A 20,368-nucleotide genomic window follows, 5' to 3' on the forward strand; every position below is an offset into this window, starting at 1 on the left:
ACCACTGGACAATGAGGTCCCTGTATTTCAATGGCCTCCACTGTCACCACATCTCATCCAAAAGCTCCTTTGGGATGTGGTGGAAGGGGAGATTCGCATCATGGTTGTGCAGCCGACAAATCTGATCCAACTGCGTGATGTTATCAGGTCACTATGGAGCAAAATCTCTGAGGAACGTTTCCAACGCCTTGATGAATCTATGCCACGAAGAATGAAGGAAGTTCTTAAGGCAAAAGGGGGTCCAACCCAGTACTAGCAAGGTGTACTTAATATAGTGGTTGGTAAGTGTAAATTATTCCAGTAATTATTTACTTTTTTAACAATTATATATGAAATTGAAAAGATTAATGTTTTTGAGACCTTCAAAGTCCCTGTAGTTGGGGTCGAAGGGTTGTTCGTTAGCGTTTTACCTGGGATGACCTATTTTAGCATAGTGGCCTTTTAAGAAATGTTCTTGGGTTGGTAAAACATCTGCTATGTTTCTTTTGAACATTTGCATTTATCCGTTAACTGGGATTACCACAATTTCCCAAAAACGCCAAGAAAAAAAAAATCACCATTTCTTCTTCACAGTGGCTATATCACCATCGGAGATGACACCTATGTCATTGATCGCCACCATTCTTCTGCATCCTTGACACCTGTGGCCACCATGCTGAGGAAGAGGACACCACCGCCCGACTCTCATCACCGCCATACACGTTCCTTGTATTTAACTGCCACCAAGGTAAAGGCTCTCCATGTATTACTGTCCAATATCTGTACACAAATCCACATTCAATTCTAAAGGGCTTTAAATTCTAAAGGGTGCCCCCCAAGTATACAATTCCATATTTGTGTGGGACTTTTCAGGCATTCTACATAAACATGTATAAAAAGCTATAAAATTTGATTTATTACACATGTAAATATACACAAGAAAAAACAAGGCCACATAGTGATCAAGACATATTGGGTATAATTCTCTTCACTTCCAACGTGTTTCGAAAAAACCGTGTTCCTCAGGGGGACAAGAATCTGAAAGAGACCCAAGAGATCACAATGCATATGTGGCCATGATCATTGCTGTGTTAAAAAGTTGACCAGCAGACCCCAAGATACGCCCAGAGAGGGCAACTCTCTCAACAGGACCCAAGGTGCCAACTCTTCTATAGAAACATTCCTTGGGATAGTACATAATATCATCAAAATGTTGATACCCAAGCTCCAAACAATAGCCAGGTCACCACAGTCCCGGTGAATGATTGACGCACTCATTGGGGGAGGGGGGTGGTAATTACCCAGAGCACCTTCCAGCCTGATCACCTCTTTGGATATGTATTGTTGTGGGTTATTAATAATGCATTGGAGTTGCCATTAGAGGACTCCAGTCAGCTGACTTAATCAAAAACATTGCGGTCATCATTGCACCAAAAATGCTCAATGCAACTCTCCATGTGACATTGTTTCAATCAGCTGGGCTTCATGATGACCACACTCCATTGAACAAGGCCCATTGTGGCCTTTGGAGCTTAAAAGGAAAGTTGCAGTTGGAATGGTGGACTTGGATCTTTTGTTTTGATGGAAATTAAACTTCCATTTCATGTCTTTTGTTATTAGGGTCAGCGAGAGAGCTACAACATTGAGCTTTTCCTGGTCGCCGACAAGGAGGAGGTGAGACGTTTCTTCTGTAGAGCCCTCTTATTCATGCTGTCCCAGGAGAGGTTGGCTTTCCGACTGCACGGGGGTCCATAAGTACAAGGGGGCCCATTAAAGGGGCCAATAGGTGAGGATTAAGGAAAACATTCCCTTCCACTGCTGATCACATGGGAACTTCTAGACTAGATGCTTTGGCATCAGATACGGTCTGTTAGTAATGGCAGAATCACCAGTGGTAAACTAAGGACATGTCTGTATAGACTGGATCAGTTAAAGCTGGATTGATTTTAAAAATGTTATTAACTTTACAAATTTGGTTCTTGGAAACCTCTCCATGAAATATCTCCATTAGGTTATTCTGTCCTAAATCTGGTGTGAGCTGTTCATTGAAGGACGTCAGAGAAGGGAACGTTATAGTCAACTACTATATGTTTTCCATCTCGCGATATTTGTATCAAAGTTTTATATTCTGGGGCAATACTATTTAACAGCATAAGAAAGTAAAAATATACATCTCCCTTTTCCTGACTTTTCTCAAAAGACCCCTGCCAGGGCTCCATAGCGGTCACTGACTGTATTTTTGCCATGTATCTTTTGCCCAGCGTCTATTGCAGTAGTGATAAAAAAGGGTCAAGGCTGGCCCTCTGGTTTCATCTTGGTTGCCCTCATGACCATAAAAATCAGACTGTGTGGAATTGTACATGTTATCTATTCTTAGTATCGGCAAACTTGGTTGCAGCCAATACTACCTTCATATCGCAAACTTGGTCGCAGCCAATACTACCTTCGTATCGGCAAACTTGGTCGCAGCCAATACAACCTTCGTATCGGCAAACTTGGTCGCGGCCAATACAACCTTCGTATCGGCAAACTTGGTCGCAGCCAATACTACCTTCGTATCGGCAAACCTGGTTGCAGCCAATACTACCTTAGTATTGACAAACTTGGTCGCAGCCAATACTACCTTCGTATCGGCAAACTTGGTCGCAGCCAATACTACCTTCGTATCGGCAAACTTGGTCGCAGCCAATACTACCTTCGTATCGGCAAACTTGGTCGCGGCCAATACTACCTTCGTATCGGCAAACTTGGTCGCGGCCAATACTACCTTCGTATCGGCAAACTTGGTCGCGGCCAATACTACCTTCGTATCGGCAAACTTGGTCGCAGCCAATACTACCTTCGTATCGGCAAACTTGGTCACAGCCAATACTACCTTTTAGTATCGGCAAACTTGGTTGCAGCCAATACTACCTGGTAGTGGAAAACCCCTGGGAAGATGGTCTCGATATCACTGTATATAAAGTCTTATAATTTCACTCCTGTAACACTCTGCATAATAATAAATAAAAATAAAAATACACCTGGGAGAGTGGGAGAACCTCATAATGATTCCAAGACTCAAGACCAATTATGTTACCACCAGAGTTCCATGAATCAGTTAGGTGGTTTAACTCTCCAGCTTAAATAAAAACAGCCCCAGCCTGGTGTTATAAAAGCCTGTCTGAGGCCAGCATGCTGAAGAGAAGGACCTCTGTACTCTCTGCATACACCCCTGCTGAGTTAGAGGTAGAGCTCTCCAATCAGTGGAACGTGTGAGCTTTTCTCATTGTAAAGCTCAGCAGGAGGAATGAGTCCGACCCTTCCGGAGAGACATTGGCTTTTCACACAGAGATCAAGGGTAATTCTCTGCAGAATGCTTACAGGGGACAGGTTTTTCTACTGGAGTTCTTCTTTAAATCGAGAGTTCATTTGGGCTCCAATTAATGAAAATAATGAATATTTGCCCGTGTTGACAAGTGGGTGGCAAGGAGATAGGAGGGTGTGGAACTGAGGGGGTGTTCCTGGGACACCAGTTATCACCATTGAGCCCTCTGGAGATGTAGTGGGATCATCAATGAAAGACCAATGAAGGAGGGTGCCCACCTAATGACTCAGATGGCATACCTACCAACTCCATCCTTGTCACCACGCCAATCATGACAACTTACCATAGATTTTGAAACATTGAGTCCTATTAGCTCTACTACTATTTATAAAGTGATAAATAAAATTGCACAGCTTTCTTATTTGTCTATAGGTTGCCTGTCTGAAGATCTTGTCTTCATCTCTCTTCATTTCTGCAGTTCCAGCGTCATGGGGAGGATCTGGAGAGGACCAGACAGCATCTCATCTCCGTGGCTCATCACCTCGGCCAGGTAGAGTCCAGTACCCAGGTGAAGGTGGTACATGGCATCTTATCTCAGTCATTCTCTGAGTGAATTTTTACCAAAACAAACATGCACAGAGAGTGACAGCTCCGAACATCACATATCTGATGGTGCAAGTCATTAGAGAAAAATAAGTGTCTCATAACTGGATCTGTAGCCACTTTCAGACCGGACCATTTTGCTGGTCAATGACCAGAGGTCTTTTTACACTTTGGCACTGCGCTGCTTTAACTGGTAATTGCGCGGTCATGCAATGTTGTACCCAAACAAAATTTGCGTCCTTTTCTTCCCACAAATAGAGCTTTCTTTTGATGGTATTTGATTGCCTCTGCGATTTTAATTTTTTGCGATATAAATGGAAAAAGACCGCAAATTTTGAAAAAAAATGATATTTTCTACTTTTTGTTATTAGAAAATCCAATAAACTCAATTTTAGTCATACATTTAGGCCAAAATGTATTCAGCCACATGTCTTTGGTAAAAAAAAAGTCAATAACTGTATATTTATTGGTTTGCGCAAAAGTTGTCACATCTACAAACTAAGGTACGTTTTCTGGAATTTACGCAGCTTTTAGTTTACGACTGCCTATCTCATTTCTTGAGGTGCTAAAATGGCAGGGCAGTACAAAACCCCCTCAAATGACCCCATTTTGGAAAGTAGACCCCCTAAGGAAATTGATAAGAGGCATGTTGAGCCCATTGAATATTTTATTTTTTTGCCTCAAGCGATTGAATAATGACAAAAAAAAATATTTTTTTTTTTTTTACACAAAGTTGTCACTAAATGATATATTGCTCACACATGCTATGGGCATATGACACCCCAAAATAAATTCTACTGCTTCTCCTGAGTACGGGGATACCACATGTGTGGGATTTTTTGGGAGCCTAGCCGCGTACGGGGCCCCGAAAGCCAAGAACCGCCTTCAGGTTTTCTAAGGGCGTAAATATTTGACTTCACTCCTCACTACCTATTACAGTTTTGAAGGCCATAAAATGCCAAGATGGCACAAAACCCCCACAAATGACCCCATTTTAGAAAGTAGACACCCCAAGCTATTTGCTGAGAGGCATGTTGAGTCCATGGAATATTTTATATTTTGCCACAAGTTGCGGGAAAATTACAAACTTTTTTATTTATTTATTTTTTTTCACAAAGTTGTCACTAAATGATATATTGCTCACGCATTCCATGGGCATATGTGAAATGACACCCCAAAATAAATTCTGCTGCTTCTCCTGAGTACGGGGATACCACATATGTGGGACTTTTTGGGAGCCTAGCCGCATACGGGGCCCCGAAAACAAAGCACCGCCTTCAGGCTTTCTAAGGGCGTTACCATAAAATGCCAAGATGGCACAAACCCCCCCAAATGACCCCATTTTGGAAAGTAGACACCCCTAAATTTAGGGGTACACTAGTGAGACTAGGTAATAAATGGCGGGTGCCCTGAAACTATAAAAAAATAACTAACCAACCAGCGTCACCTGTAACCGTTGGTGATGGTGATCACTGGTGAAAGGGTTAACTAGGGGGCAATCAGGGGGCTTTATGCGGTAGTATATGGGGGTCCCTGGCGCTATAAAAAGCTGCAGCGAACCTAAATACCTACCTGCCTAACTAGCGTCACCTGTGACACTAATACAGCGATCAGAAAAACGATCGCTTATTAGGCTGGGTTCACACTGGAGCGATGCGGGAACGCCACGAATCCGCGGCGGGTTCCCGCATCGCATGCCTCCCGGCGGCAGTTCACACTGCCCTATGCGAACTGCTGGGAGTGTCAGTGAAATGTTAATGACACCCCCAGATCAGTTTGCATATCGCAGTGCGATCTGCAAACTCGGATCGCATGGTGTGAACACCCATGCGATCCAATTCTGCTGCGGACCAAAAAAAGGGTCCCGTGCGAATTTGCGGCGGGTGCGGCGCGAATTCAGCCATACTATCTGTATGGCTGAACTCGAATCGCACAGAGATCGGATGTTATTTGCACTGCAGTGCGGTGCGAATCACATTCGTTCTCATAAACCGCTGCAATGTGAACCCAGCCTTAGTGACACTGGCGACGGGGGGTGATCACGGGGTTAAACCTTTATTGGGGGGGTTAGGGGGGCACATTAGAACTAAAGGGGGCTAACCCTAACTGCCCTAACAGTTATTACAGTCACAAATGACACCAATGCAAAAATAAAATAAAAATGCAATTGGTGTCACTGTGACTGGGGGGGGCAGGGGTAATTGGGGGGGTGATCGGGGGGTAAAGGGGGGGTGTGAGTGTGTCTGGCATGTTCTACTGTACGTGTGGTGTGTTGGTGCAACTCACCGATCCTCTCTCCTCGGTGCCGGAACGAAAAATACCAACACGGAGGAGAGATTACATCACTTCCTCTCCTGTGAGGAGAGGAATTGATGTCAGGGAGCATTTCTATTCGTCGGGAGCGATCGCGAGGGGGTGGCCATGAATGAATGGCCGCCCCCTCATCCCGGATCGCTCCCGAACGAATGCCGACCACCGCAGGCACCGGGGGGGGGGGCCCGTTCGGGCCCCCCACCCGCGGGAAGGCAGGGACTTATATATACACCCATATGCCTGCCCGTGCAATTCTGCCGACGTATATCGTCGTGCGGCGGTCGGCAAGTGGGTAGTAGATGGGTGCCTCATTACGTGAATATACAGTACCTTGAATGGCCTCTGTTTATTCCTCCAGATTAGAGATTAGGCGGTTTTTGGTGGTGCAATGGCTTTAAATAACTCTTAAGAGTTGTATTTGTGTGTGCTACTTCCTTTTTTGTGTATTTATGTTATTTTACATATTTAAAAACAAAAGAAAAGTATAAAAAAATGTAACATATGTAGCACTAACCCCTGAATCGATATCCACAAGACCGGATTCTCTCGGCCACTTCAGCCCTTCCAGGCTCTTGTTAAGAAAACCAACCCGTACGTGGTGTTCTTCTAAAGAGTACTCCCCTGGAATACTTGAAGTACAATGGGTCTCTCCCGAACCGGAGACGGCACCCAACCACCTCAGAATCCTCCTTTAGTTTCCTTGCCTTGGGCTAGCCAGCCTGAGGCATTACAGATGGGTGGACCCGCACCCCAGGCGATAGCCTTCCTGGGGGCTGGTAAGGAGGACCAGGACCAAGTAGTCAGCACATCATATTGGTTACTACGTAACGTCCGCATCTTAAATACCCTCTCACAGAGGGCACAGCGAGAGGGCCACTCCCACTGACCTGACTCCAAGGGAGAGAGCAATTTAAACACCTGACCAGACCCTAGTTCCATGCCTGCCAGAAGAGGCAGTGCCCCCTGTGGCCAAGCTGAACATTTCACAGTCCAGTCAGACTGATACAGAAGTCAAATTTAGACAAATAATACCCAAACCTAACTGCAGCTTAGGTAGAGTTTAATTTTGAAAAACACATAGCGCGTGCTCTTCAGGAGCCCGCCGCTACACATAAAAAATGTAAAGTACCAATAAAATACACAAAAAAAAAAACTTTGCAAAGTAACCTGATAAGGTTTTCATTCAGGAAAATTTTACCAAAGCAGCAATTCTTGCACAATTCAAGGATAGTCAATTTAGCTGAAATCACTTGTCCCTATTCTAGATATTTTCCAAGATCGGCTTCCAGGTTTTTCTGGTCGGGGTGGAGATCTGGACACAGGAAAATCGAGCTGTCATCTCGGAAACTGCACACAGCACCCTTCAGCACTTCCTGCGGTGGCGAACGGAGGAACTTCTACCTCGCAAACATCACGATAATGTCCAACTGATCAGGTAATAATCTGGGAAGACTTCTGGGGGACTTCATTTGTCTTTGAGGTCCCACCAATGCTCTTCTCACTACCTCGTTGATGTAAGAAATTTTACTGTAAAGATTTTTTTAGAAGTCATATGACGAGTCTAAAGCAAAACTGCACTTTATGTTAAGGAACAACGCAAAGATTGGCGAAAGCAGAATTGCACATCTCTGGACCCAGCATTTAGAGGGTATCAAAAACATTTAAACAGAGCCTTGAGCAGAAAACTTCCTCTATTTATCTCTTTTAAGTGTACTTTTCAACGTAATTATGTAACAGGAGGACTAATTTTGCTGACTCCATGACTAAGCCCTTCTTACCCATCAGGAGAATGTCCTTATAGACCACTGTGCATATATGGAAGGAGCACCAAACCAAAAGATAAGAGTCCAAATTCATTTATTGATATTGTGGAAAGAAAAATTCTTATGCCGTGTACACACGATCGGAATTCTCGTCGGAAAAAGCTCTGATGGTTTTCCTGACGGAATTCCGACGGAATTCGGCTCAAGCTGTCTTGCCTACACATGGTCACACCAAATTCCGATTGTTTATAACGCGGTGACGTACAACACGTACGACAGGACTAGAAAAAGGAAGTTCAATAGCCAGTAGCTTCTGTCTCGTAGTTGAATCTGAGCAATGCGTGATTTTTGGCGTGTCGGAAATTGCATACACACGATCGGAATTACCGATAGAAAAGTTTTTCCGTCTGGAAAATTGAGAACCTGCTATCAATTTTTGGCTGGCAGAAATTCAGACAGCTAAATTCTGATGGAGCGTACACACGGTCACATTTTCCGATGAAAAGCTCTCATCTGTCTTTTTCTTGCTGGAATTCCGATCGTGTGTACGCGGCATTACTCGATAAGAAAGCGTAGCCGGCTTCAGAAAGCCACACATCAAAGGTCATGGTCTTTCAGCTAAAATTGATAGCGGATGAATGTTAAAGCTTTCTGCTGAATTTTCAACATGGCCCATTTATTTAGGAGTATCTAGTCCCCTTCATCAACATTCTTGAATAAAACGTGTAGCACCCCCTGACCCCTCAAGGCTGTTAGGGACCACTAAAGAGCAGGGTTGATATTTAATCTCAGGGTTGGATTCTTGACTTGTAGAGAGGAGGTGAACAAATGGGCGCCAGTCACTTCTGGACATTTATTTGAGTATAGTCAAGTAAAGAAAAGTCTAGGGAGAAAGGGCACAGGATTCCCTAAAGAACAATACACAGACTGAAAAACGAACAGATACAAAAATGAATGCCAGACTGGCACTCTGTATTCCTTTGACTGTAAGCAGTTGTAGGACATAAACCCACTAAACAGACCACCAGACTTCCTGCAGTGTTCAAAGTTCCTCCCTGGTGCTCCAATCCAGATTCCAGCTTCACTCCTCCCAGGCAAGCCCTCTGTAAAGGCAGTGTTGGCTTGTATTCCCTAAGATCAGGCCTAGTTTATTCCCAAAGCACATGTGTCCTGCCCAGGGAGCAGGCCTGGGAGGTCAGGAACAACAACCCATGTGGACTCCCATACAGAGCCTGGGATGCAAGACAGCTGTATTCTTATGACTGTGAGCTAGGGGGAGATGATGTTTCCAGGGACAGTCCCCAGACTAAGGACACTGTCCCCAGAGCTAGTCTGTCCCTGTTTTTAATACTGGGAAAATGGGGCAGCTGCCCATTAAGCCCGTGTTGTCACAGATTTGAAAAAAGCTGTCCTGATACAATCTTGTCCAGATCGATCACGGACAGTGCTGCGGTGCCTGTACACAAATCTGTCTCTGCAACATCGGGGCAAGCATGACAGGAGCTCACAAACAAAACAGAATTGTTTGCCGGAGACCGATCCCCTACCTCTTCTCCCCAGCAGCTGCTGCTTCAGGCACTCTCATTGGTGAGAATTGTGGAGGGGGCGTACCCGGCCCCGGTGCTGCTGGTGCACATGTGAGGCTGCAGACTGAGAAGTTGGCAAGTAAGTTACTTTTGTGGCAGTTGAGTGCTGAATCATTAGGCGCAGTATAGAGGAGGTGGTGGGTATATTTATACCCATCCCCAGCACGCACCACTACCAATACACCACCTAGTAATTGGCCATGGAGAAATAAATAATTATAACTCAGGCTATGGAGTCTTGCCACACTCCAGGGACTCTCCCCGGAGGCAGGCAGAAGTAAACAACAACCTAAACTTAGGGGAAAACCTAAAGAATGTGGAACTATCAATTAGGTTGAGGCTGACTACAGCCTACAAGCACTAAACTTAGAAGGGGGAAATTTATAATGGTGCAGCGAAGGTGTTCTGTAGTCCCGAAATGCACTTCCCTCAGTTGTCCCAAATACAAGCTATTCTGAGAGGTTTACTTTACCAAGTCCTGTAGCTATGACTTTTGCTTTCTGGAACCCCTACTGCTCAGGGGACAGCTGCTGGGTTCAGGTCCGAACTTGGTCTGAACCCAGTTTGGCCAAACCCATGGAAAGCTGTCACATGATTGCAACCTCAATGGCCCAGTGAGCTGTGGAATAGGTAGGGAATCTCCCACCAACGGCCCATTTGCCAATACAGCTAGCTTCTGAGTTCCGACCTATTTGGACCGATTCCAAGCCAATCCTCGCTGCTCAGCCAATTGACCCAGACTATGGTAACCCATCACTGTCCTCTCTCAGCTTTCATGGTATGTCCCACCAGTCCCGAAAAGGTGATTCCAGACTTGCTTTAAGGTTGGAAGAGGAGAGAGAGTGGTATTTAATGGGTTACCATCTTCTATGATCCAGCTGCTGGGAAGCTTATCCACATGTATTTTTTGACCTACATTTACGTTGGTCCAGTGGAGCCGGTAAGGCTATGGAGGCAAGCATGTTGTCTATTTCAGCATAACTTCCGTTTTATACTTATTGCTTCGTTGTGTGACCTAGAGGTGGGTTATTGTTCTGGGGCCAATGATAGTTATTGGTGTGGTGGTTTCACATCAAGACAGATTGAATTCTGACCAGCGTTGTCTCTTCTCATCTCTCTCAGCGGAGCGAACTTCAGGAACCACGCCCTGGGAGAGGCGTTTTTAGGCAAGATGTGTACCAGGGGTCAGAGTGGAGGTATCATCAAGGTAATCGGAAAACATATTTATCACTACAATATCCGAAGTTATTTTTTTCTTCTATGTAGTTGCATTTTGCTACCAAATTTCAAGGCTAATTCCACCTTTCTGACCAGAGTTCCCGTTACATATATTGAAATTTAAAAACAAGGTTATTCTCCCCAACCCTCAAGATCAACAAATAGTTTCAAGGGTTCCCCAAGATCCCAAACTTTTTTGGAAAGTTTCCCCCAGGGAACAACTAAGCAATCGAGTGTTTTAGGCGATATCGGCAGCTCTTGAAGTACATGATGATGTGCCGGCTCTCTCATATAATGCTTGTTGTTTCACAGGACACGGGACTCAGCGCCAGAGAACTCGCCAAGTATGTGGCTCATGAGTTGGGTCACAATCTTGGAATGAGCCACGATACGGAGAACTGCTACTGCCCCGCTGCCAAAGGGAAATGCCTACTCTCCCGACGCACTGGGTAAGCTTCCTAGGGGTAGTGGTGGAAAGTGTCCGGGCTGCAGCCTAAGGCTCGGTATGTTTTGCTTTTAGGTATTTAGAACAGAGCAGGAATTATTGGAAATCTTTCTTAGCCCTTGTACACACGGTTGGAGAATCCGTCGGGATGTGTCCTATCGGACCGCGTCGTCGGTTAATCCGACTGTGTGTGGTATGCATCGGACTGATTCCGTCCGAATCTCCGTCGGACCCAATTTTCCAACATGTTGGAAATATTTCCCGACCAACTGGTTCGATCGGACATACTCCGATCATGTGTAGCGAATTTTGATCGGACCGAGTTCCACGCATTCTCAGATCAATTTCCTACATCAAAGCTATTGGCTACTTGCCTGAATGTAGTCCCATCGTAAAGAAATTACGTCATCACGTTCTGAAAGATCGGATTTTTCGCCAACTTTGTCCGACCGTGTGTATGCAACAGTTTTGGACAAGATCCGACAGACAAAATCCGACGGGCAAAATCCGACGGATTTGGTTGTGGAAATCTCCGACCGTGTGTACAGGGGCTAATGGGAACAAAAGATTATAGCGCACACATACAAAAATGTCATTTAAAGTCCTACAAGGCTATTTAACCACCTCAATACAGGGCACTTACACCCCCTTCCCGCCCAGGCTATTTTCCCGCTTTCAGCACTGTCGCACTTTGAATGACAATTGCGCGGTCATGCTACGCTGTAACCATGTGAAATTGTTATCATTTTATTCACACAAATAGAGCTTTCTTTTGGTAGTATTTAATCACTCCTGGGTTTTTAATTTTTTCCTAAAAAATAAATAAATAAATAAAACAAAAAGGGCAAAAATTTTGAAGAAAAAAAATTATTTCTTTCTTTCAGTAAATTTTGTAAATAAGTAAATTTTTCTCCTTCACTGATGGGCGCTGATGAGGCAGCACTGATGGGCACTGATGAGGTGGCACAGATGCGGAGGCATGAATATGCCACACTTATGGGCACTGATAGCTGGCACAGATGAGGAGGCACGAATATGCCGCACTTATGGGCACTGATAGGTGGCACAGATGAGGAGGCACGAATATGCCGCACTTAAGGGCACTGATAGGTGGTACTGATATGTAGCACTGATGAGCACTGATAGGCAGCATTGATGGGTGGCACTGATGGGCACAGATAAGTGGCACTGGTGGGCACAGATATGCGGGACTGGTGGGCATGGATATGCGGGAGTGGTGGGCACGGATATGTGGCATTGATGGGTGGCATTGATTGCTGGCATTTCTGCCACTTTTTTGTAATCAGGGCACTGATGATCAGTGCCCTGATTACATCCCTACATGTCCTCTGTGAGGAGATGCCGCTGATCGTCACTTCTCTCCTCACACGCTGTCAGGGTAGAATACACTGAATGTACAATAGAAATGTGTATTCTAGAAAGTTTAACAATCAGCAGATAAAGATACTCCAAACACCTGGTGTTAGCACTTCAATCATCTCAGCACCATGGTTGTTATGGTGTCAGGATGATTGAAGCAAATTATTTATATTATTACATTGTGATATAAAATGAAATCATTCAACTCACCATAATGCAGAACCAGATGCCATCAGGTGTCCCCAGCGGAGTCCGTCCTTACATCAGGTGCCCCCAGCGTAGTCCCCCCTTACATGCAGCCCCCTATGGATAGTCACTTTTACATGAGGAAATGGTCTCAGTTTCTTCAGCATGATATATCTTTGATAGACTGGGGAAGAATATGGGAGTCTACCTCTAAAATATCCCGCTGTGTGACTCATAAGGAAACCGCCTATAAAGTCCACTGTTTTGGTACAGAACCCCAGAACTCCTACATGTTTGTAACCCGAAGATCTCAAAACAATGCTGGAGGTGTAACAAAGCGGTGGGTTCACACTTTCAGATTTTTTGGGAATGCCCCTCAGTTAATCAGTTTGGACCCAGATCCAATCTCTTTTGGAAAAATTGTTGGCGTTTCCCATACCCACGCATTACATATCAGGTCTTCCTTTCCCAGGCATCCCCAAAACTAAACAGAGACTGATGTCCTTTATACTATTAGCTGCTAAACAAGCTATGCCCAGGCTATGGCTCTCTACCTCACCCCCTACAATCCCACAAACACTATCTATGATAGCAGACATACGTAGAATGGAACATCTAACTGCTAGAATTGATGACTCGGTACAGAAATTTTCCAAAATTTGGCAGATATGGGATGACTTTGACTCTGGTCCTGAAGCACATAATCCCAGTCATTTGGTGATTGATAACCACAACGCCTCCCACAGTGTCTCTTCTCTAGATGTAGGCTAGACTAACAGTTGTTTGTGGATTTTTTGTACAGTGTTTTTCTGATTCCCTTGTAGACTTGGTGTATTTCATATAAATATTGAAGAAACCGCGCTAATGTAATCTGGTAGTAGAACGAATAAGTAAATAAAGATTAGAAAAAATTAGAAATAATTTTTTAGAAAAAATAGTAAATAGGTTGCAGCCACCCTGCTTCTTTTTGAATATTCACAGTGTAGAGATAGTGCATCTTAAATAGTTATATTTGGTAAAGAAAGGTCATATCTATGAAATTGATGCGACACTAGGATTGTTGGTGATACCAGGGTTTACCACATTCTTTTTTTATTATTTTTTTTTATTTTTCAATTTTTCAATATTAGGTAGCGCCAGATACCCCATCCTTTTAGATCTTTATTGGTGTAATTCATATGCCGATAATTACAGAGTATAAATACTATGGGGGTTATTTTCCGAAAGGCAAATCCACTTTGCACTGCAAGTGCACTTGGAAGTAAAGTCGCTGTAGATCCAGGAGAATAAAAAACAGCTTTTTAGCTTGCACAGAATTGAATGATAAAATCAGCCGAACTTCCACTCATTTCAAATCTACTCCTTAGATTTAGAGCGACTGCACTTCCAAGTGCACTTTCAGTGCAAAGTGGATTTGCCTTTCTTAAATAACCCCCTATATGTCCATCTAGTCCGCAACCTCATTATTATTGCTGTTTCTAAGATTCTGTACTTCTTTCTTTTTTTATAGAAGACAATGGGGGTTATTTACGAAAGGTAAATCCACTCTGCACTGCAAGTGCACTTGGAAGTGCAGTTGCTCTAAATCTATGGGCTAGATCTGAAATGAACAAATACCAAACCAAAGTGTAGCGCTTAACAAAGTTATGAATAATCTAGTTAGTGCATCATCGTACAATTTAACACAAACACCTTAGGTGTGAAAATTCTTAAAAAAGTACATAGAAATAAAAAAATACACTTCCAAAAAAATATAAATGAATTAAAAGTCTCTATGTAAAAAGTTGATCCAATCCAAACGTGAAATACGGGTCACCATCCACCTTCTTAAATGAGGCTAGCATGCAGACACCCTGTGATATTCCCGTCACCTTTAGAAGTAAAGGCTTACCGGATAGTATGGATCCAAACGAATATATATTCGAAGGATCATGCAAGCTTATAACTTAGAAGGCGAGATTTGCAGGTGTAGATTTTCAGGGAAGTAACAAGTCAGACTCCTCATATAGTTGTCCCAACTAGTTGTTAAATCCACATCGGTACACTCCAGCTCAAAATGTTGAACTCATACAAAGGAAAATAAGGAGCCACAATAGTGTAAATCCGTTTAAAAGAAAAAATTTAATAAAAAAGTAATGAACTCACATGTAACCAAAGAAATCAAGCGCTTATTCCATAAAAACAGTGCTACAGCAGTAGTCCCGACGCGTTTCGTCCTCTACAGACGTCATCTGGGGTAGCACTACACTGTAGCATCATCACTTATATAGCAAACAATCAATTTGGGCGAAAATTCCATCTGCCTGTGTCACCGCGTGTCATTTCCGGTTTAAGATGGCGCCCGGCGTGCGTTCCACGCCTCATTATAATGTTACAGCATGTATCAGCAGACAGACCATGCCAAAACATATATAAAATAAACCAATAAATGAAAGCTAGGTTGGCCCAAACTTTAGAAATATACCAAACGTAAAAATTAGCCAGACGTTGTAATTTATTCCCCTCTGTAATACCGTTAGTAGTATTTCCGGGTCATGATTGAACACATAAGGGGCGTGGATATGGTTCCAATCATTATCCTACCCAGCCACTTATGCCGACGAAGCCACACCCACTACAGGGAAGTACTAACATAGTGGGCGTGTCGTATATAGAGAGCACTGATGCCTCCGTCTAGCGGTGATGGAACGCACCGCGTACCGGAAGCACCAGTATTACACGCACGTCCGACGCAAGAGGCTGATCTGAAATGAGTGGAAGCTCTGCAGATTTTATCATCCAATCATGTGCAAGCTAAAATGCTGTTTTTTATTTTCCTTGCATGTCCCCCTCGGATCTACAGCGACTTTACATCCAAGTGCACTTGCAGTGCAAAGTGGATTTGCCTTTCGTAAATAAACCCCCGTGTATAATTGTGTTACATGAAAATTTTGTGCTATTCATGTGTTTTTGTAATATTTTGAAAAAATTCTTTAACCACTTCCCACCGGTCAACAGCAGATTGACGTCCGGGAAGTGGTTCAGTTATCCTGACTGGGCGTTATATGACATCCTTCAGGATAACAGCCGCCGCGCGCCCCAATCGGTGGTGCGGGGTGTCAGTCTGACACACTGCTACACCGATCTCAGTAAAGAGCCTCCGGCGGAGGCTGTTTACCACGTGATCAGCCGTGTCCAATCACGGCTGATCACGATGTAAACAGGAAAAGCCGGTGATTGGCTTTTCCTCACTCGTGTCTGATAGATGCGAGTAGAGGAGAGCCGATCGGCTGCTCTCCTGACAGGGGGCTCTGAGCTGATTGCTTATCAGTGCACTCCCCCATCGAATGCCCACACTAGACCACCAGGGAAGTGAGCAACATGTGGATGGCCAGGTATGTACCCCATGGCTATCCACATGTACAAATGACAGCCCAATCTGTGCCAATCAGTGCCCACAAATGGGCACTGACTGGCACCATCATGAAACAAATTAAATCAGCGATGCCCAGCAATGCCACCCATTAGTGTTATCAGTGCCACCCATCAGTGTTCAGCAGTGAAACCATCAGTGTCCAGCAGTGCCAGCTATCAGTGCCCATCTGTACCCATCAGTGCCCACCTATCCATGCCCATCAGTGCCCATCCGTGCCACCTATCAGTGCCACCCATAAGTAACCATCAGTGCCGCCTATGAGTGCCCATCAGTGCCGCCTACGAGTGCCCATCAGTGCCGCCTATCAGTGCCCATCATCTATGCCCGTCAGTGCCACCTCATCAGTACCACCTCATTGGTGCCACCTCATCAGTGCCGCCTTATCAGTGCCCGTCAGTGCAGCCATATCAGTGCCCGTCAGTGCAGCCATATCACTTCCGGTCATTGAAGAAGAAAACTTACTTATTTACAAGAATTTTTAACAGAAACAAAGAAAAACTTGTTTTTTTTTTCACAATTTTCGGTTTTCTTTTTTTATTTGTTGCACAAAAAATCAAAATCCCAGAGGTGATCAAATACCACCAAAAGAAATCTCTATTTGTGGGAACAAAATGCTAAAAAATTAGCTTGGGTACAGTGTTTTATGACCGCGCAATTGTCATTCAAATTGCTACAGCTCTGAAAGCTGAAAATTGGCCTGGGCAGGAAGGTGTCTAAGCCTGGTATTGAAGCGGTTAAATAAACAATAAAAAAAAAATAGACACCAATGCACTTGTATGGTGTGAACAGGGCACATAGAATGCAGATGTTTTCTGTGTCCTTGCTTGAACCTGCATTGAGCAATGCTGATCATCATAGTTCAACACACGCTAACCCTACGGGCTAGATGGCCCTTGGTGTGTTGAGCTACAATGACAATTTGGGGGTACATGGGGTGTTTACAGTGAAATCCACATTGGTTTTCGGTGCCAAAAGCCGTATTTTATGCCAATGACAGAGGGGTAAATTTGGTGCAAATTCATCACCAATTCGTAGCCAACTTTTTCCAATGTACTATGGATACAGTACCACCCAGTGGACATTATATGTACATCGGGTACTTATGGTAACATTTGTCTTCATTCAGTAAGACAAACAGAATAATGAGATATAGTGGAGATTTACTAAAACTGGTGCACACAGAATCTGGTGCAGCTGTGCATAGTAACCAGGTGGGCACTACTTAGGGTGGCCTTCATGCAAATACTATCTGACTAGGAACACCCAGGCTGAACTCATCCCTCAAGCTATTTTGATATTTGCATAGCGCCTCCCAAGAGCCAGCCCACTGTCTGCATTGCATAGAGAAGCAAAGAGACCCGGTAATGATGTCACTGGGCCTTAAAAAAAAAAAAAAAAAATCAAAAGTAATAAAAATAATATCTTTAATATCCTTTAATGCTTATCACAGCGCCCGAAGTAACCACATATTGTCTGCTCTGCAGATGCAACATGAACGACATGTTCAGTGACTGCAGCCATCGTTTCCTCAATCGTTTCCTGGAAGAGAAAGACGTCACCTGTCTGAAGGACCGACCGCAGACCTACATAGTGAGTACAGAAGCTATAGCCCCTCCCACAACTCCCAAAATAATGACAGAATAGACACATGAGCCTTTGAATAGAACAACAGATGATAACAATGTTTAATTTGACCAGCCACCCGAAAAAAGCTAAAGTTCTTAACATTTACAAATATACTTTTAAGACACACCTATTGAGAAGCCATAAGTAGTTTAGGCCTGTATGGTTTTTAAAGCACCATGGTGTTTTTCCCAAATCAAGGCATGCCCCAAGCTGGAACACCTACCATGATGATTCCATATTCATGGTCACAACTGTCCACAGCAGGGAAGGACTGGGTTGGGGGCAGGGAAGGACTGGACCAGGGGACATTTGCTCCCTGGGCCAGTACTGATAAGGTGTGTTGGAAGAGTGTCCATGAGTGGGGATTAGGGATGAGCCGAACACCCCCCAGTTCGGTTCGCACCAGAACCTTCGAACGGACCTAAAATTCGTACAAACTTTAGAACCCTATTAAAGTCTATGGGACTCGAACGTTCGAAATCAAAAGTGCTAATTTTAAAAGCTAATATGCAAGACATGCAACAGAACAACACCAGCGATAAGGGGTATCTTCAGCTGTGAACTGTGCAGGAGGCACACAACACCCACTGTAAATTCTGCAGATGCCTGTGTTACAGAAACAGAACAACACCAGCAATAAGGGGTAGATTCAGGTGTATACTGTGCAGGAGGCACACCACACCCACTGTAACAGCGCTAGGTTCCCAAGCAAAAATACACTGTCCCTGCCTATCCTGCTGTTTCCCTGCACGCCAACACACTACACAAGGCCGCCGTGCTGGTGGCCTTATATAGTGTGGGGCGTGTACTAAACCCCCCTGAGCTATAATTGGCCACAGGCATCCTGTCTGTGGCCAATTATGGCTCTCCTCGCTGCCGGCGATGTGATTGGCCAAGCATGCGGGGTCACAGTGCATGCTTGGCCAATCATGAGCCAGCAATGCACTGCGATGGCATAGTGCATTGTGGGCCGTTTGTGCCACACGAATTTGGTGCGAACGGTCCACAATGTTCTGAATTCGCCAAACAGGCAAACGGCCCATGTTCGAGTCGAACATGCATTCGAGTTGAACACCGAGCTCATCCCTAGTAGAGATACTCCATCATTCAGACCCTAATTAGAGCAGCAGAGATATGTGCTGGGCAATATAAAGCTACCTGCTCCCTGCTCTGACCTTTTGCAGAGGGAAGTCTTTCAGCACTAACACTGAGGTTCTGGGATGTCATGTGACATGTCGAGAGTTGCAAAGGAAGTTGATGTTGTAAGATGTCACAATAAAGCATGTCCTAAGTTCACCATTCAATGTGACACCATGACACACTTTGTTTGGTACAGATTTTAAGCCCACAGGAATCTGTGCCCATCATGGAAGGGCTGGTTGGTTGTGTTTTCCCCCTAGGTCAAATGTTCCCACTCCTCCCTGGTCAAAGGAAGGCATTCTGGTTACTCTAGTTCATGTGATGCCTAAACAATCAACTGGAAGAGTTAGTTGGTTATGTTTTCCCCCTTAGGCCAAAGGTTCCCAGTCCTCCATGGTCAATTGTAGGTGTTCTGGTAAAGCTAGGCCATGTGATGCCTAAACATTCAACTGGAAGGGTTAGTTGGTTGATTTTTCCCCTTAGGCCAAAAGTTCCCAGTCCTCCTTGGTCAATGGAAAGTGTTCTGGTTAAGCTAGGTTCTGGGATGTCATGTGACATGCCAAGAGTTGCAAAGAAAGTTGATGTTGTAAGATGTGTCACAATAAAGCATGAACTAAGCTCACCATTCAATGTGACACCATGACACACTTTGTATGGTACAGATTTTAAGCCCACAGGAATCTGTCCCCATCATGGAAGGGCTGGTTGGTTGTGTTTTCTCCCTAGGTCAAAGGTTGCTGGCCCTCCCTGGTCAATGGAAGGAATTTTGGTTAATCTAGGTCATGTGAAGCCTAAACATTCAACTGGAAGGGTTAGTTGGTTATGTTTACCCCCTTAGGCCAAAGGTTTCAAGTCCTCCATGGTCAATGGTAGGTGTTCTGGTAAAGCTAGGCCATGCAATGCCTAAACATTCAACTGGAAGGGTTAGTTGGATGTATTTTCCCCTTAGGCCAAATGTTCCAAGTCCTCCTTGGTCAGTGGAAAGTGTTCTGGTTAAACTAGGCCAGTCTTGCCTGAACATTCAACTGGGTTAATTGGTTGTGTTTTCTCCCCAGACCAAAGGCTCCAAGTCTTCCATGGTCAATGGTAGGTGTTCTAGTTAAGCTAGGCCATGGGATGCCTAAACATTCAACTGGAAGGGTTAGTTGGTTGTGTTTTCCCCCTAGGCCAAAGGTCCCCAGTCCTCCTTGGTCAATGGAAAGTGTTCAGGTTAAGCTAGGCCAGTGATACCTGGAAATATTAGCTGGTGTCCCCCCCCCCCCCCCCAGACCAAAGGTTCCAAGTCTTCCATGGTCAATGGTAGGTGTTCTAGTTAAGCTAAGCTATGTGATGCCTAAACATTCAACTGGAAGAGTTATTTGGTTGTGTGTTTCCCATTAAGCTAAAGGTTCCCAGGCCTCCCTGGTC

General features: G+C 44.4%; 2 protein-coding genes across 2 annotated transcripts in view; both read left to right on the forward strand.

The window, feature by feature from the left end:
* Positions 1 to 20,368, forward strand: part of ADAM33 (ADAM metallopeptidase domain 33) — a 72,407-nt gene that overhangs the window by 42,984 nt on the left and 9,055 nt on the right. The window contains exons 6-12 of the mRNA XM_077478115.1: positions 574 to 727; positions 1,600 to 1,653; positions 3,765 to 3,836; positions 7,468 to 7,637; positions 10,674 to 10,758; positions 11,082 to 11,218; positions 17,680 to 17,785. Coding sequence (XP_077334241.1) covers positions 574 to 727; positions 1,600 to 1,653; positions 3,765 to 3,836; positions 7,468 to 7,637; positions 10,674 to 10,758; positions 11,082 to 11,218; positions 17,680 to 17,785 — 778 coding nt within the window. The remainder of the gene's footprint in view (positions 1 to 573; positions 728 to 1,599; positions 1,654 to 3,764; positions 3,837 to 7,467; positions 7,638 to 10,673; positions 10,759 to 11,081; positions 11,219 to 17,679; positions 17,786 to 20,368) is intronic.
* On the forward strand, positions 2,153 to 3,356 carry LOC143974080 (uncharacterized). The gene is made up of 2 exons (XM_077475128.1): positions 2,153 to 2,534; positions 2,577 to 3,356. Exons 1-2 carry the CDS (start codon positions 2,224 to 2,226, stop codon positions 2,950 to 2,952), a joined length of 687 nt encoding a protein of 228 aa, XP_077331254.1. The 5' UTR covers positions 2,153 to 2,223; the 3' UTR covers positions 2,953 to 3,356.

This window comes from Lithobates pipiens, unplaced genomic scaffold (assembly GCF_037356315.1).
Source record: "Lithobates pipiens isolate NorthernLeopardFrog02 unplaced genomic scaffold, aLitPip1_a1.2 Scaffold_13, whole genome shotgun sequence".
Lineage (NCBI taxonomy): Eukaryota > Metazoa > Chordata > Amphibia > Anura > Ranidae > Lithobates > Lithobates pipiens.

Excerpts from the sequence above, each read along its gene's own strand:
- LOC143974080 (XM_077475128.1), top strand. The coding sequence starts at position 2,224 with ATGTATCTTTTGCCCAGCGTCTATTGCAGTAGTGATAAAAAAGGGTCA. Across the intron at positions 2,535-2,576 it reads TCGCAGCCAATACTACCTTC|ACAAACTTGGTCGCAGCCAA; the intron begins GTATCGGCAAAC and ends ACCTTAGTATTG.